Source organism: Macrosteles quadrilineatus, unplaced genomic scaffold (genome assembly GCF_028750875.1).
Source record: "Macrosteles quadrilineatus isolate MER2022 unplaced genomic scaffold, UCM_ALF_1.0 Scaffold_4__1_contigs__length_99947679, whole genome shotgun sequence".
NCBI classification, from domain to species: domain Eukaryota; kingdom Metazoa; phylum Arthropoda; class Insecta; order Hemiptera; family Cicadellidae; genus Macrosteles; species Macrosteles quadrilineatus.
Window position 1 is genome coordinate 21,817,306 of NW_026542597.1, and position 18,806 is coordinate 21,836,111.

Sequence of the window (18,806 nt, forward strand, 5' to 3'; positions counted from 1 at the left end):
TGCGCCCCAGGTTCGAGCTCAACTTAAACACTGCTCTTTTCCTCACCCCTCACCACCTGTTAGGTCACAGAAGTGGAAAACGTTTTACCATATTTGCCATGGTAAAGCGCCGTGTCTGAATCGGAGCAATGTGCAATGCAGGACGCCACGGAAAAACCAGCTTGGGGGGCACGCAGTTTTTCAAAATCTCAATGTTGACTTATTGCGGTGTGTAGGTTGCACGAGTTTGACGAGCAGGTGGTCGCAGTGAGGGAGGGGATGGCCAAGGTAGTGCCAGTCCCACTGTTGACGCTATTCAGTGGCTACGAGCTGGAAACCCTGGTATGTGGCTCGCCTGACATCCCCTTGGCGCTACTCAAGTCTGTCGCTACGTACAAGGGTGAGTGGAAACTTCAATGTTGTAATGGATAAGATAAGGGGTAGCACGTAAAAAGTCTTGAATATAAGCACAAATTTTAATGTACAGTATACAATCTACTTATTTTCTTAAATTTTAATTCATTATTAAACACATAATTTGATTTTAAACATTGTTCATGATTATCTTCTTCTTTATAAATAAAATTAGAGTTTTGTCTCTGCAACACTTACCACCAGTCATTGTAGGCCATTTGTCATGATGGCAATAAAATTGAATGATTCCAGCTTTATTCTAGTTTTATTGGTTTATGATTGTCTGGTTACCAAATAAAAAAAATATCCTACCTGCTGAGTGCTTACTAAGCAAATTTCCATTTGCCTGATTGGACTTTCCTTGAATATTTCGTTAAATATGTCAGATTGATTCCCTATACAAGAAACATTACGTTTAATGAGTACTTAGGTTTACTGCTACAGCAAATAAAGTAATAAAGGTAATAAAGTGTATTTTAATTTAAATGTTTATAATTTAGTATCAAATTTAAAAAAAAATCCAAGTTTTATCAAAATATATCCATAAACAAGCAAACTACAACAATTTACTTATTCACCATGAAATTAACAAGGGAATTTTTAATTTTTTTAGTAACCAATAACCATACAAAAACTCTTCAAGATACAAGATTATTTGTTTTTAATGCCCTACAAAATGACGTGGAGAATTTTATCCCATAAAAACCCGTTCCCATGGTCTGATCATGCTGGTTTGCGAACTCGTTCAATTAAATGTAGGTTTACACGTTTGTACTAAGTTTCATCAAAATCAGAGAATTTTTACTCGTTATTATGCTAACGGGCACATATTGATATATATATGTGAATTTGTACGGATGGTATTTCTGGGAACATCAAAACGTAGAAGCAGATAGGTCCGGGTCTAGGTCTTACCTTGAGACCTACAGTAATAGCTTATACCCTTGATGGGAAATTCGCTAAAAGATCTTTGAAGCATATACTGTTGTCGTAATGACACCAATATTCGTGCCCAGGTGTGGAGGCGAGTGCTCCGCTAGTCCAGTGGTTCTGGGAGGTGATGGAGGAGTTTTCCAATCAGGAGCGATCTCTGTTTCTCAGGTTTGTCTGGGGTCGCACTCGGCTTCCTCGCACTATTCCCGACTTCAGAGGACGAGACTTCGTTCTACAGGTGTGTTGTCAGTCAATTTTCTATGAATTTCCTACTTTACAGCTTCTCATCCCATTGTAAATTTTGAAGCTTGTTATACATATCTAGTTCATGTCCAGAGACACTGCTAGTGTTAGTGCTAGTGCTAGTGTCGTCAAAATTTTGTTTTTATTTTTTTAGGGTTAAATTCATGATTTGTGCTTTACAGCTTGGTTATATAACTACGGGACGAGTTATTGTTTATGATAAGATCGTTTTATTTGGTTAAACGAGATTTTAAATGACTGAAATAACAAGAAACAAATTGTAAACAAAACAACCTCTACTGTGCACTGGACAGATAAATTGGCTTCAGCTGTTCCAAAAGGGTGAGAAATCTACTAAGGGAGTACTTTTTATCTATTATATTGTACTTAAAATGGTTTACAATACCTGCATATAGTAATCCTTTGTTGCTGATTTTGGCAACTAGTTTCGGTTCATTATTGAACCATCTTCAGGCCTCAAGGTGTCAAATAATCACTTCATTCGAAGGTCGTTAATAACAGAGTTCAATAAATAAGACATATACAAAACACGATACACGGAACGGACACACATTACAAAAAACACGAAAAACACGAAGGGAGATTGACGATCGATCGTGATTGGGCTGAGGTAAAGTCTAGACTCTATATATTGTGTCTAGACTTATTATATTGTGCTTACCTTACTGACACAAATATTTGAAAGTACACATGAAATCACAAATATTAGCTTCTTCTTCAGTTGTATTTTCAACTATTTTCTGCTGTTTTAGTCTAGTAAAATTATGATTTGACCTGGGCAAAATTGCTTCATAAGCGATTGAAGTGGTATTCTACTCAACAAATGTCGCTTTACAACATATCCAAAATCCGACAAAATCCATCCATGGGAAAGTGACTAAAATCAGAATTTAAAATGGCGGCTTTTCCCAACATTGGACAAATTGAAAAAAACATATTTCACATGCATTTGTTATGCACATTTTTCGAGATATTGACTTAGGACCACCGCCTGTATTTATTGGGTGGTTAGTACTTCATTTTGATAGGGAACATGTTTTTGGCCGCCATCTTGGATCCGCCATATTGGACATACATAATTTTTTATCAATGCAATGATAGTGTTGTGACACATTATTACCAACTACATTTTTACACTGATTTAAATGCCGAAATCCGTTTTTAAATATCTTTATTCATTTAGAAGATATATTCAAACGAAAACTCTCCACCATACATTTCTTATGGACGTTTCGTAGTTTGATAATTGTTTTAACATTATGTTTCTTATATCTCCAGTTCTTATTGACGCTTGTAGTTCGTTCTAGGCTTAAAATATTCAGTAATGTAAGGGCTTTCATTTGAGCTCTTGATCATTAAAATCAGACGAGTTGAAGACCAGCGACGAACCTCAGAACAATATTAAATTTAACTTTTTAGAAATATATTTTTATTAAAAGATTTATAACTCGGGTTGTTAATACGTCACAAAGTTATTTCTGGTCTCAAATTACTCAGTAAATGTTTGGCTTTAATTTTATTGATCATTAAACAAAATCTGACAATTTTAAAATGAGTCATGGTTCTTAATTAACCATTAAAATGTATTTATTTTGAAATTTGTCTTTAGTTAAGGACATATATCCCAAACCCTAATAACTCCTGGAAAGTAATCCATAGCTAAAATAAAAGTCAATAATTTGGCGAATTATTTAAGACTATAAAGAGTTTTGGGAGTTATTTAGAATTGGGGATATACGTCTTTACTCAAGAGAAATTTCAATATAAATACATTTTAATGTTAAATTATGGTCCATGACTCATTTTAAAATTGTCAGATTTTGTTTAATGATCAATAAAATTAAAGCCAAACATTTACTGAGTAATTTGAGACCAGAAATAACTTTGTGACGTATTAACAACCACCCAATAAATACAGGTGGTGGTCCTAAGTCAATATCTCGAAAAATGTGCATAACAAATGCATGTGAAATATGTTTTTTTTCAATTTGTCCAATGTTGGGAAAAGCCGCCATTTTAAATTCTGATTTTAGTCACTTTCCCATGGATGGATTTTGTCGGATTTTGGATATGTTATAAAGCAACATTTTCTGAGTTGAATACCACTTAAATCGCTTGTGAAGCAATTTTGCCCAGGTTTAAGGGTAATTTGTCTTAGTTTGACTGGACTATTTAACCTATCTACCACAAAATCCTTAAAACCATCTATATCTTTATCAAAGAATTCCAACTATTTCATAGTTAATTTATGGATCCGTACATTTTCCATCACTATTGGTAAAAACAAAAACTGGGTTTGATGATATTTCAGGATTTTACATCTGAGCACGTCAAGAAGAACAAGTTTGTTTCTCCCTAACCACAATAATCATTCAATAGCATAAACATACCATTGCAAAGAATAAAATACAAGCAAAGATATCATTTGTTAGTGACATCTAATTTTAAAGGGCTGTAATCTATATAATATACAAAGGCAGGGCTGTATATTGCATAAAGGTCTCTTTTTCAAAACCTATAAAAATGCTATGTGTTTCAACGAAATTTTTTTACTTTCTTGTGAGGGAAAAGTTGAAACCCTGTTCTTGCTATCTAAAGTTAAAATTTTTAAGTACGTATAAATGGTTGGCGATCAAAATAGATATATGGTGCCTCGTGCAAAACTCATTTGGTAGTTTTGTTTTTGTACTCATTTTGATGGAAAGTGTCTGCAACGATTCCTTAAATTTAATAAATTTACCATCACCAAAAGTGAACATCAAGAAAAGAATTATATTTGTAATCTTATTTTGTTACTAAATAATTAGTTTGGTTTTACTTTAATCGACTACATTGAATAATGAATGTTCAACACAGGTTCTGGACAAGTACAATCCTCCCGATCACTTCCTACCAGAGAGCTACACTTGTTTCTTCCTGTTGAAGATGCCACGCTACTCGTGTAAAGTAAGTGTTCTTTGTGTTCTTTAACTTCTATGTACCTGCCAGATTAAAATCCCACTATATCACAAATAGATTTTATCTAAATGATAATGCCGCAACCCCTAGGTCTAGCCTGAAGTAATATGAAAAACTATCCCGGGCTAGTGCCTAGTGTCCTAGGACAAAATAAACCATAAACTTTGGAGCGGTTAACTTTGAGACTGTTATATCCTTTATTTATAATATAAGTAATAACATTGACTATGGGTTGTATCAATAGTCCATGGTATAAATTATGTTATTATACCATTGACTAGTGTACTCTCTGAAAAATTAATAATTTCCCCTTGAAGTTTTGTCAATATTTATGAAAATGAAAATGCCTATTTAGGCTAGGGATTGTGGCAAGAATGTTTTTTTTTTTATTCCTGTAAAAATGGTTCAAATTATTAAAGGGTATAAGACCAAATAATATTTACTATTTTTAAGAGATTTTTCTTTTCAAGCGATTCATTTTATTGCAAATTTTGTAAATATCTGATGGCCATTCCAATAAAGTGATAATCTATATACTTCTTTCAAAGATTTTTTAATACAGTACTTGTTTGTTATTTTTTAGTTTAACCAATAAATTTGTTTTTGTTTAAACCTTTAAATACGACTATGAGAGGTCAGAATATTCCATTTTTATAAAATAATCAGATAAGGGCTACATATCATGAAATGCTTATCGGGAAAATAATAATGCAAAACAAATAATCATGGTTCATGTACAGTCACTTCCTTTTAAATGACCTAACTGTATAAAATTAGCAATTAGTCCAAGTAATCTTGTGACAGAAAACAACAAATAATCTGTTTTGTATAAGTTTTCTTTTTGTGCTTACCATAAATATCAATATAATATTAGAATATAATATCATCTTTCTAAATACTGTACTATTACAAACAAAGAGATTTCTTCTAGTTTCGTAGGCTTATAAAACCATCTATTCTTTAAATCTTTTTATTTAAAAGTAAAAGTATTATTATAGTACAGTAGACTCCTGAATATCCATGATAAATGAGTGGCTGAATAATTATTGTGGATTATTGAAATAGTGAATAATGCAAACCAAACCTAAAATGTTCATAAAATAACAAACTTTGACTTTGAATGTAGGCCTACAGTTAAGCTTTAATACAGGTTTAGGTAATAATAAAACATTTTAAATCCAGTGTAGATAACTTTTTATTTTGTTTTACAAAACAAATAATAATGCAGAGCATAGGCCTAGTAATAACAAAAGCACATAAAAAGTTGGCCTACCTTTTCTAATAAATCTTAACTATAAGCCCTGGATGGAAAATCAAATTTATGTATATAATGAAATGTACAATTAAATTTACAAGTTCAACAAGGCCAATATATAATAATTTTATTTGTATTTAAATAAATAAAATATTTAAGTTAATAAAATAAAATTGTTATATATTGGCCTTTTTGAACTTGTAAATTTAATTATACATTTCATCATTAGTTGCCAATACAAGTTATAAATTCATGTATGTTCACCATGTAATCTCAACAGGGATGAAACAGTGTAACATTTTATAGCGGAATGGCCTATTTTTAAAAAGTTGGATAATTTTTGTTTAACAAGTTGTATCTAAATGAATATGAGTTTTTTGATTTTTTAAATGGCAAAGATTGGCGGGCGCTGGAAAATTATCTTAACGAGGCGTGGATAAAGATGGGAATCGATAATGGAATTTAATTATTAAATTTAAGAATTGAGTTCTCAATACAAAAGTGGGAAAATCGATGTAATTTAAAAGTATATACAACATATGTTGATGTCAGAGTTGCAACCTGTTATATTTTTATAATGTCAACAAAATACCTATTTAAATGTCATGAATCTGTTGTTTGTCAAGTTCTTGATGGTTCTTTATTACAGTTGATTCTCCGCGAGAAGTTGAAGTACGCGATACACTTTTGCAAGTCCATCGACACAGACGAGTACGCAAGGGTTGCGATGCCTCGTTCGCTCCATGCGAGCTCCAACAGCGAGAGCGACGGACTTGAGAGCATTGCAAGCGAAGAGATTGGCTCATCATAAACTGCGAGTGTACGCAATTAAATCGCTTCAAACATGGAAAGTCGTACTACCAGTCACAAAATCCTATTAACCAAACTTCTACCTGGTTTTATCTGCTCTTAAATTTTAGTTACCTTTTCTACCATTTGATATTTTAGTACTGTCTAGGATGTAAGAAATATTTTGGTTGAAGACCGAATATGCCTATCTTCTAAATAACCACACAACTGCCGAATGTATATTTTGTATAGTCTCGTAAAATTTAGTATTTTTGTATATTTTAATGTCATATTTTTAGTTATTGTGTTAAAATTAAAAATAATTAATTTACTGTGATTTTAAATTGTTTATTGTAGATGTTTGAATAGGTGTTCGTAATGGTTTTAGCTTAGTTATTTTTATTGTCTTTTGTATGAGCCATTAAATAGTATTAAAAATTAAAGTATATTAGGTTTTTAGGATTTTATTTAATTTTTTTTTGTCTATTATAAAGCCATTATAACTTGTTAAAGTGTTGTTTTTTTAAACTATTTTTAATTAAAGAGTTATTACTAAAGAGTATGATTATTGAAAATTAATATTTACTTTATTACTTATATATAAATGAATTATTTTTCATTAAAAGGAAATTCTGAGAATGTATCTTTATATTTATGAGATTTAAATGAACAATTCAATCATGGTGATAAAGAATCATTTGTTTGAAATTATTCCATGAGTAATTGTAGAATGCTTCATTTTGTTTCTTCAAAAAATATATACTAGAACGTTTATTTTTACATGAATATATCAATACTGCAAAGTGCACTGCTAAAAGCATTCATAATTTGATGGCGGTATTTTCGTTTTAGAAAACGTTGCTTGTCAAACTAATGTTGCTTACTTGTAGACATTTTATAGTGGTTTAGAAAACTTGAAATCATTCAGAGCCATTGCACTGGCAACCACCATCAAAATGTATGTGATAAATAAATGTTTATTAAGAAACTGCTATTTACATGAAAATTCTTCAACCCTTACATCATGAGAACGTTGGAAACATTCTCATCGTTTTTTTCAATTGATTCACAATAAATTTACCTTTACTCAGCAAAAAAATAACAAAAAGGTTTAAGGTGTGTTTCTGTGTCTTTAGTGTAAGCCTATAGTCTTAATCAAATCTTAATTCATCGTTTTGTACATGGAGTACAATGAAAAATACCAATGATATTCCAATTACTAGATTATCTTAAAACTACAAACCTCCATATAAATATTTACTTTTAAATTCTATAAGTTACAATTAAAACTCATCTTGTTGCGGTTTAAACTTCATGAACATCACCATCCCAATTCAAATGTTAATTTGTGTTAAAACTAAGAAAATGTAAACTTCTGTTATGTGATTTGTTTCATATCTTATTCCATACAATATCATATTCATATCTTATCATCTATTATTCTTAAGCCATTCAAAAGGCCTATTCAGTTTTTGGCACCTATTTTAAATGTAGAGTGTAAGTTTTTTGTTTCTTTTTTGTTGCACCGTTTGTTTTTTTTTTTTGTTTTTTTTTCTTTTAGAAAACTACCAATCTTATATCATTGACCTCAAGCATGAATTTGAACCATACTAACCAAAACAAAACAATCTTCTATAAATATTAACCCAATATTTAAATATGAATTTTTTCTTATAGAGTTGTTGATAGTTGAAGTATTCCTATAATTCTAGATATGATTTGTACTGTAAAAATCAAAGCAACAAATAGCTATTTTGTTAGCTCCGAAGAAACTGTGGTTGTTTACGTCATTTTGGGACCTTTAAGAACCCTGAGGGCCAAATAACCAATATCTTGATGAAAACAAGTGGGAGAGGTGATGCATTACTTTAACTGTGAGCCAATACACATAAAGTAATTGGTTTATACTCTTGAGATTATCATCAGTGTAAGAAAGCTGCAGGCTCTTCTATAAGATTAGAGCCTTTTTAATTATTTCTTATGTTTTATATGACTAAAAACGAAAAGAAATGTGTCCCAATCACAGCTTACATGAGGTTGACATTTGTTTAGTGTTTTTAATGTTTACATTTTAACCTTGATTTAGTGATTGAATTTTATTTACTTTGCTTAAACACTAGTGGGCTAAAGTGTTATTACATTATTTAGGCCTGGCAAATAATTATATTATGTTTAGTGGTTAGAATGCTTACCTTTTTATCTGAAAGTAGTCGGTTTGATTCAATGAAAAGCTAGAACCACTTCCAGAATGTTTAAAATGGGACCTATTATGTATTTGATCCTTATATTAATAATTTGAATCTATTGAATTATCTTGGCTTTAGTTATTAACAAAGTGTAAACTACAATGGTTTTTAATGATTTTGTAAGGGACTTCACACAATTGTACCAGTTCCTGAAGCATTGTCCATTGAAAGAGTTGAGACCAAATCAATTGAGATGAGGACGCCACCTAGGTGCGTATTTTAAACCAAATTGAGTGAAGGATGAGTGTAGAATTGATTGAGATCTTACTGCTTCTCAGCATATGGCAACAGCATTTATTTTCTTTGAAACACATGTGTCAATTGTAATGTCTGAAAAACTAGGCAATTCGTTTCATTTTATGTTTGAAAAGATTTTATCTCTCTTTGTTTCAGCCGTTGGTTGGTTGTTGATGTGCTGCATGACCCACTTATTGTTTGTTTGTGAGCCGGACTATTTTCTTTCTCAGGATATGGTTACTCAGCACAGGACACGGTGGGAGGCTTCACATCCCAAGAGTTTCCTTAGAGCTTGGGAGGAAGATATTCTCGTACTATGAACCCTTAATGCACAAAGGTATATCTAACGGCCTAAAAAATGTTGCATCCAGCAATGCATTTTAGGAAAAGCTTTAAACATGTTTAAAAGATAGACCTAAGTTTATAACAGCCAAAAATAAGTTTAATACCTATTCTAAACTATGTATTGTAATAACATAAGTTAGTCTGAAAGGCTGGAGTACCAGAGAAACACTCTATTAAAATTTTTATTTATTTGCCAAACAACTCGCTCACATTTGTGGTATAAAAAGTTGTCCAATCTTAACGACTATGACTATTAATTCAATTTAACAACCAATATTTTATAGATCCACCTGTCAAACACTTCAGTCAGCAAATCTGAGTGATTATCAAGTTTTCAAATACCTACAAGTGGGGTGATTCAATTTAACGAGACTGTACACAACAAAGACCTTGGAAGTAGAGGAACGGTTAGGGCCTCGTGGGCCGCACCAAGTTGTAATGGAACGTCTGTTAAACTTAGCCAGTTTTCTGAAGTGATAAACTCGCCTAAAGGTTGTACATTAAGTAATTGCAGCCGCTCCCCTGACTCCCTCTTCATTCACTTCAGCGCGACACTTCGTCGAGCTCGGTCGCACGCTTCAGTCGACTCCCATCACTCCAATCTTGAACTTAAGTAAACACTTTTTGATTCAATTTTGAAATTTAAATTTACTGTTTTGTTATGATTGAGTGTATTTGTAGTATGTTTAAGTTTCACTTTTTAACATACTTGATTGACGAACCAACCACCCAAGTCTCCTTAAATAGTTTTTATTTTTAGGGAAAGTCTTTAAATTAACCATTATAGTAAATTTTTAAAAAATGGTGGATATTTCCTTCCATTGTTAAAAAAGTAGATTAGAGATTTTCAAATATTTTATAGTTTTTTAAGTGTTGTTTTTAAAAATATTAAATTATATTTTAATTACTAAAAACATGCATTTAATACATTACAAAATCTTATAAAATTTTTGGACTGTAATTATAAATATATGATATTTTCATAGCTGATAGTTCATAACAAAGTAGCCTACTCTTTCTTCTCTTTCGCCATCAAAATTAATCATATTAAACTACTTTAACTACTACAGTGTAGAAGAATTATTTTTTAAGCTACTTATTACCTTTGCTTAAAATTATTTTAAATTTATTTTATTACATTGTGATGTTGTGCATATTCCTCTATTGTCAAATATTTTTACACTCTGAAAATTGGAGTGTTTGAAATTTTCAAATGTTCACTGCCTTCCAACTATGATTTGTCAGTTTGATATAAATTTAAAAAATCATATAATTTTCAAATTTCTTTCTATCTAAATATTTTTATTTAGAAATAATCGAACCAATACTAACAAATTGTTAAAATAGAGAGTTCAGTGTTTTCATTAAATATCCTATAGAATTTTTGTTGTTTGATAAACATGTGCAAAAAACAGGTTTTAAAATTCAATGTTACAATACTAATCCCACTTCCCTTTTAGTTTAAAAAAAATATTAAAGACCAAGAGTTGTATATTCATTACCAATAGTAATAGATGTGGGATTTGCTGAAAAATAACCAAGTTAAAAACTTTTTTTGGAACATTGAGTAAAAAACGAGGATTACTGATTGTGAATACAATGAAATGTCATCCTTTAAAATAGTTCTTAAGTGGAGAAGTATATGTTGTTGTTGTCAATGCAATGCCTAGGTTCACCCTATTTATTATCTTATCAGCTAAAATAAAAACTACATTCTGTTAAATTTATTTTTATGTACACGTTTATTGAATCTCTATTTGTATGCACATGAAAAGTACTACAACTCTAGAAAAAAATGTAAATTCCTAGATTTAATATTGAAACAATTAAGCCTTTTGACTTGTAGTAGCGAGGATAAAAGAATGTGTACTTTTTCTGTACATATTTATATTTACAAACAAAACTTGTATATTCTTTTCTTTTATACTGGGACTTTTTTTGGGTTAAACGGCTGAATAAGTAAAGATGATTGCCATGATTGTATGCACATGAAAAGTACTACAACTCTAGAAAAAAATGTAAATTCCTAGATTTAATATTGAAACAATTAAGCCTTTTGACTTGTAGTAGCGAGGATAAAAGAATGTGTACTTTTTCTGTACATATTTATATTTACAAACAAAACTTGTATATTCTTTTCTTTTATACTGGGACTTTTTTTGGGTTAAACGGCTGAATAAGTAAAGATGATTGCCAATTTCTTAACCATTTTATGTTATACTATTGGACTATTGGATACTGGAGTTGTATCAATAGTCAAAGTTTCTATGTAGCCTTAGTTTGTCTATTAAAGCTACTGTAAGTTTACAAATCCAATCCATTTAAAACAATTAAAGCGTTATAAAACTGTTTCATTTCTTTTTTTATTCAGACTTAAAGCAAAAACTTTTTAGTAGATAGGAAAATAAACAGTTCATATAAATGGGTCGCGGAGTTAATAGAGGCCTACTCAAGTACAAATTTCAAAAGTTTATAAAAAAAGTATCTTTGGAAGAATTGGATTAAATTTTTATTATTTTTTTCTTTTGAGACATTAATTAGTACTGATTTGTAACTTCAGGTTAATTTTAGATTGTAAATAGATCAAAAATTTGTTTTTTACCAAATTTGTACCGGTACGAAAACTTCCAGGTAATTACCGTACCAATAACACGACAGGTTTAAGGTTTAAAACATTTGTATTGAGTTGAGGATGGGTAAAGACAACTTGATTTGGAAAATATTATAGTACTGTACGAAGGAACATAACTGTGTCTTTTCCATTGTTTATGTGAACCAAACGTACCATTGAATAAGAGGATTCGACCAGGAGATGTCTCAATTACGTGAACTAGATTTAGCATTGACTTTGGATACAGCAAGTAGACATTCCATTTACATATAACAGACGTAGCATTGACTTTAAAAAAATGATTAATATACTTGCTCCGCTCAATATTTAGTTTTTAATTTTTTTTCATGTCAAAGAGCAAAACAAAAAAATGTTTTTCCATCTTATTACATTACAGAATCAAAACTAACATTTAGTAAGGAACTACCCTTATGTAAATGAACCAATGTTGGACAAAAACTTCAAAAATTTGTTATTACAAAAGTATTTAGAAACATTTTAGTAACAAACCACTTTTAATTAATCCGTGGTCATCTATTCTAGAACAGATTGCGTCTCGGCCCTTGATCATTGGACAAGAGGCTTTTAACAAATGCATACTCTCTCTAATTCAATCTTGTTTACTCTTTAAAGCAGTTCTCTTTCACTAATAAAACTCAGGAGATAAATATACTTCCACCTGATTGCATTGCTAAGTTTCTTCAGGGATCTTAAGAGAACAAATTCAACCCAACTCTGCAGGTCGATTTTTCTCCAAAATAGTTGTATTATTAAGTCTTTTTAACTTCCCTGAACTATTGTTTTGAATTATGATGTAAATTGAAAAAAAAATAGTGAACAAGAAAGCTAAATATTTAAACAATGGTAAACTAGAAGGGTTATTAAGTTTTAGATGCCTTAGTGCCAATATTCTATTATGTATTTGTTATTTGAAAGATAAAATATAGTGTTGAATAAGTCTAATTAAGTTCTGATTTTCTCCTACTCAAATTTTATATTCCTAAGTAATAAATTTATTTTATTATGGGCATGGGATGCATTTTTTAAGCATAGCTAACAGTTTTTTTATTATAAAAAATCTATTTAAATGAGTAATTCTACGCCATTTAAAAAGTTGATCAGTTTAGTTTCTTGAAATTTTATTGTAATACATAAAAACAAATTCATAAAATGTATTTTTAAATGTCTATTATCACTTGTGATTTATGTTGATAGAAAACCCAAATTTAAAGATGTTCAGAGTAAGATATCCCGAGGGTATTTGTATGGTTTAAATGCTGGATCCTTTTAATTTACAAACAGCTTAGAATGAAACCACACGGGGGTTGCCCTTTAAGACACCACCCTCCCCCAAACTTTTCCTCCTCTGTTCTTATTGACTGTTTTTGTAAATGACAAAGTTTAAAAGAAGTACAAATTTTAACTGTATAGTATATTTTACATAGGTAATTAACTAAATAATCAGTCAAATATTTTATCATGAAGGAAAACACAAAGAACCCCATAAAAAGCAGAAAAATTTATCCTGGAATAAAACTTATTGTTCAAAATAAATAAATGGTATCAGCAATTTGACGCATATTTTCTCCCATAAGCTTGTCAAGTGGGAGTAACTGGGATATTTTATAGGGGAAAATTACAAAAGTTGCTTAACATTTGAACCGTAATTGTTACACTATTTTGTTTAGAATTATAAGGACCATAACACGTTAATTTTAATCAAAACCCGCTTTTTTCCTAAAATCTGATTTTGTTCCTATTTTTTGTGGTTTTTCATGGGAAAATAGCATAAGTTACAATAACTTTGGAACCGTAATTTTTACGGAAATGGGATTTGGCTTTGTACTATTTTGTTCAAAATTTAAAGGCCCGTAAAATCGAAACCGGTCTAATTCCGATTTTTGTTATTTTATGGGGTTTTTATGGGAAAATAACATAAGTTACAATAACTTTGGAACCGTAATTTTTACAGAAATGGGATTTGAACCATTTTGTTCAGAATTTAAAGCACAATAACATACTTAATTTACTATACAAATCGTTCAGGCCATTTTTGGGAAAATCCAGATTTCTCCGTTATATTATGGGTTCTTATGGAAAAATCAAAATTTAAAAAAAAATTATTAAACGCCTGGAGATACCATGGATTAGTACCTACATACCAAATTTTATCAAAATCGGACAACAGGTGTGGTCTGAAGCTCTGTACACATCCACACACACAGACGTCGCTTTAAAAAACCACTTTTTTGTGTTCAGGGGGACCCAAAACGTATATATCCACTCAAACTCGAACATTTTGACGATACGATACTTTCTCCAGATACATGGTGTAGGGGGATGAAGTAAAAATAGTTCTTACAAAATTGTTATTGTCATATTATGTGTTGTTTATCCATGTAGGGATAATTCTAAGAATTTAATGAACTTTGTTCATTGCTAGAAAAAATGTGAGAGTGTATTTAGCCTAATTTGTAGTAGAGTTTTCCTTTGTTTTGGCAAAATACACAAATAAAATAATTGTTCCCTCTGTTGCTCTTCTTTAAAAAGTTAATATTTAAAGAATTTTGAATGTTAATATAATTTACTGTATCAACATTAATACAATTTAATGTTAATATAATGAGTTTAACCGATTTAAACTATTTTATTCTGATAAAATATGTGATTTAGAATGTATTTAAATTTAAATCAGTGACATCAGTAACTACTAAGATACCTGGTCGCCATTTCAGAATAAAGTATAAAGTACTGTATTTGATTACTTTTGAGCCTATATCAAAACTATCGTTTTCTGAGTTATATAGACACAAACTGCATAAAAGGACTGCAGTTCTGGGACTCATTCATGTTGAAAATAGGAATCACTATGGTAGTTTTAAAATGTCCCTTCTTGCTAGGGTGTTTTATCAACCTATACCTAGATAAAACAGTAAAAACTAAAACATTGTTATCCCAGTTTACTGAAAACGAAAATACACATGTGAATTGAAATACATATTGATATATAGGTATTTGTTTACCAATCTTAGCCTACCAATTAATAAACGTTATGTTTATGTTATAACTTTTACAGTAAGCATGGCAATGGGTCCGCAGTTGATGGTAGCAATGACAATACTTGCAGTCCTTCTACCTCTCTCGTTTGCGGACAGGTGCAGAGAGATTTGTGAAAAGGTGGGTGAATTTGTTTGGTTTATTTATTTGATTATTTTTATCAGACTAACCAACACAAGTAGACTTCTCATCCCATTGTGAAATTTTAAGTTAGTTTTCAAGTCTAGTTCATGTTGGTGACGCTGATCGCAAGTGTCGCCGAAATTTTGTTTGTATTATATTAAGATTAATTTAATTTCATGATTTGTGCACGATCCTAGCAGCACCAGAAGAACTAACAATAAAAATGTTCTTCAGCTGGAGCTGATCAATAAGGATGACAAATCTTCTTAGGGATTATAACCATGTACCTATTTATATTGATGACCAAAATAAACTAAGGGGTATTTGTAACCCCTACTACTAATATATATTTTTTATCCCAGTTTTAAGAACCAACTTCAATTATATTAAGACTATAACTTTGTTGTAGCCTGTAGTTCTTGAGTAGGTAAGATGTTTTTGTCCTCCTATGCATTTCACTAACTTGTGTGGTATCATCAGGGGTCTTCAGAAAGTTGTCTCCTTACCACTAACACTATTTACAAAAAATATTCCAAGAAATTAATTCCAAGAATTGGATGGGAGAAAGAAAAACCTTCCGCCGTGTGTCCATTGTCACTTTCTCTGATCGATCTAGCCACAATATTACAAAGGTACTAAGCCTAATCAAATAGCACTAATAGTAGGGCCTAACTGTTTTACTAATATAAAAACATAAATCCATAAACCTAGCTATACATATTTACAAGTGCTCACCTTTCAAGATTAATTGGCATATAAATAAAAACAGCAGAATGAATTTAATGTTTTTTATGTTAAAAACTTTACAATTTTAGCTGAGGCAATGTCAAAAGTCATTGAAATGTAAAATCACTGTAAAGGTTAAAAGTTGGAAGAAAAAAATATAAAACCAACCTGTCTGTATAGTAAATTTACGACTCTGCAACCTTTTTCACAATTGGAAGAATCTGCTTACGAGTCGCCTTGACATTGAGTTGTTCAAACAACACTATTTCTTTAAAAGAGCAAGAAATAGGATGTAATTTTAGATCAGGGTTTGTACTTTCTTTTAGAGCTAACACTAGCTTTGAGGCAGTCTCTGAGTTAGAGCTTGAATACACTGCTAAATCTCTTGTTATTGTCTCAGGGTTTGCTTCCATTCCATAGAGCACACACTGATCGGTCTTGAACTGGAAACAAAATGAGTTAAGGGCATCTACTGCGTCTTTCCGTTCTAAGAACTTTTTAACTTTAATTGGGAATCCTGCAATAGGGATACCAGCAGTCACTTTCATGTCCTTAATTAAGAGTTGCGCGGACGTAAGGGAAGAAACATCTTGTTTGGCTGATTGCAGTTCATTGAACAGTGTGTTACGATCAACAGGCTGGATGCAGAGGGATTCAAGTTTGTCAGCAATATGAATGTCTAATGCTGAAGCCAAACCAGCAGAAGGTGAAAAAACATTTGTATCAATGATTATAACACCAAGAAGAAGTAAGGCAACTGTTGGCGTGACCAATTCTGGAGCCTGTGTGAGCAGCTTCTCGGCCACCAAAGTACAGCACGATCCTACCTTTTGTAATGTCAGATCAACTTGAGGCCACAACCAAGCAGGGTCTTGAGGTCGATGGTCAATAACTGACAACACACTATCTTGCAGTCGTTTATAGTCTCCGTCAAGGACATGATGGTCAACTAGATTCAATTGTAATGAATTACTGTCATATAAACTGCATAAATCTATCTCATCTTTGCATATGATGTTGTCTACATCAATGTGGTTTTTCCTCAGGAAATAATTGAGTTCAGTCTTTACAGGTAATTGTACACTGGGGATATTTAAAACGGGAAAAACTATGCTGTCTTGAGTCTTCTTATGATCCAGAAGTATGCTGTAAATTATACTTGATATTGCTGAATCTAAATCGCATGACTCATTTCCAAGAACAATAATTACCTTTTTAAACTGAGTTAAGTTGTTAAGATGTTTTCTTGAAACTCCTAAGATATTGTTTATTCCACTCATCTTTAGAGGTGGAACTATTGGTTATGCACTGAATTAACAATGTTAAAATGGAAAACAAAATGCATAAGAAAATTTTCTGCAAACCTTGACGATCACAACATTAAATAGGCTAATAGTTTAAAAGATGTTTACTAACCCACTATATTTCTTTGTTTCAATATTCAACCTATATTTCAGACGAGATTACTTCATAACCTTATCTTATCCTCAAAGACGTAACATAGCAAAATAATTAATCAATTTTTATTTATTTTAAGCTGAATGCTTGGTTTTTAAAATTTCTTTATCACTATTCTTAAACTTGGTACAAGTTAACTATTAACAGATTTGCTGTTTTGTTGTGTTTAACTTAAAATAAAAATCCTCCAACGCTCCAACTTAAACAAGCATTGACATTTTTTCGTCTGCTATACTCGACTTGACAGTGGAGTGGACACTCATTTGATCATTGGTTCATTCTTGCGTTGTTGTTGCCAGCTAACAGCTGCTCTCTGTGCATATAAGGCAGTACACCACTACTCCCAAAGTAAATGCATGTAGCTTTGAAAAAATAGGTAATAAAGCACAAAGTGTTTAATTGATTAAGTATGTACAAAATGTTTTAAATGTGTATGCCTATATTAAAAGAGAAGATATACTGACTATATTATTGGCAATATATATATATATATTTTTTAATTTACAATACTATAATAGATGTAATTACATTTAACTAAAATAAGTTACTGTCTTCGCAATCCTTGTTTGGTTATGACACTAGGGCCGTTTCGGAGATTATTCCATCGTCAGGTGTAGTCGTACACTAAACTAAAATACTGTTGTATTTATTAACTGACGCAATAAAAATGAAGAAATTCCGTGAAAAATTTTAATATATTTTCTGAAAAAATGTTTTTCTAGTGGGGCCTTGTTTTGTTGAATGGTCCTGGCTAAAGAAACATCTGATCTTAGCCAGTAACAAAGATGAACAATGTACACTCCGTTCCACACTCATATTTTACTCATATTAAGGTTAACATTCGCATAATTGAGTTTGTGCGACTGTGCCCCGTCGTAATGTAATGATAACGAAACGATAACGATTATCAGCAGCCCTTAGTGCAAAATAACATAGTACAAAGTTCTGCTGCTAGATTATCTGGAAAACAGTGAATCAACGGATCGTCAATACAATTTCATTTATTTTAGGACAGAGTGTAAAGTCACTTTAATCGATTTACAGCAAAGAATGTCAGTTGTCAATTGAATTTAACCTCGAAGAAAAGTTTTAGTTTAAAACAATTTTTCCATTGTTATCAGGTTAACTTTGCTGATCAGTGCGGAACCTGTCTTGGCAGGGCTCCGGTGCGATTTGGCAAACGATCTTCTTCGGATGTGGGCTCCATGTTACGAGGGATGTCGCCCGCTTCGTCCTCTCACTTGCTGTCATTACTCCTCGAACGAGCGGCCCGATTACATGCTCGATATGATGTTCCACATTGTGTCTAAGCGGGTTTCCTCTTATATATAATTTGTTTAAGTTAATCTACTGCTCAATATGTAAAATCAAAACTATCCAGCATATAGCGTAAAACGAGAGAATATATGCA

General features: G+C 31.4%; 2 protein-coding genes and 1 long non-coding RNA gene across 4 annotated transcripts in view; 2 read left to right on the forward strand and 1 right to left on the reverse strand.

Annotated features, from left to right (window-relative positions):
- LOC128991321 (E3 ubiquitin-protein ligase HERC2) overlaps window positions 1-7,146 on the forward strand; it is a 96,980-nt gene extending 89,834 nt beyond the window's left edge. For both annotated transcript variants that reach the window (XM_054414125.1, XM_054414126.1), the window contains exons 82-85: window positions 216-379; window positions 1,410-1,564; window positions 4,447-4,536; window positions 6,453-7,146. In XM_054414125.1, the coding sequence (XP_054270100.1) occupies window positions 216-379; window positions 1,410-1,564; window positions 4,447-4,536; window positions 6,453-6,614 (571 nt within the window). In that variant the 3' untranslated portion in view covers window positions 6,615-7,146. The remainder of the gene's footprint in view (window positions 1-215; window positions 380-1,409; window positions 1,565-4,446; window positions 4,537-6,452) is intronic.
- Window positions 7,147-9,896: 2,750 nt separating this feature from the next.
- LOC128991976 (uncharacterized) lies at window positions 9,897-18,806 on the forward strand. Its single transcript, XR_008490685.1, has 3 exons — window positions 9,897-10,033; window positions 15,108-15,208; window positions 18,517-18,806. It is a non-coding gene; the product is annotated as an uncharacterized LOC128991976 (long non-coding RNA).
- LOC128991975 (exopolyphosphatase PRUNE1) lies at window positions 16,057-17,620 on the reverse strand. Its single transcript, XM_054415290.1, has one exon. It carries the CDS (start codon window positions 17,215-17,217, stop codon window positions 16,123-16,125), a length of 1,095 nt encoding a protein of 364 aa, XP_054271265.1. The 5' UTR covers window positions 17,218-17,620; the 3' UTR covers window positions 16,057-16,122.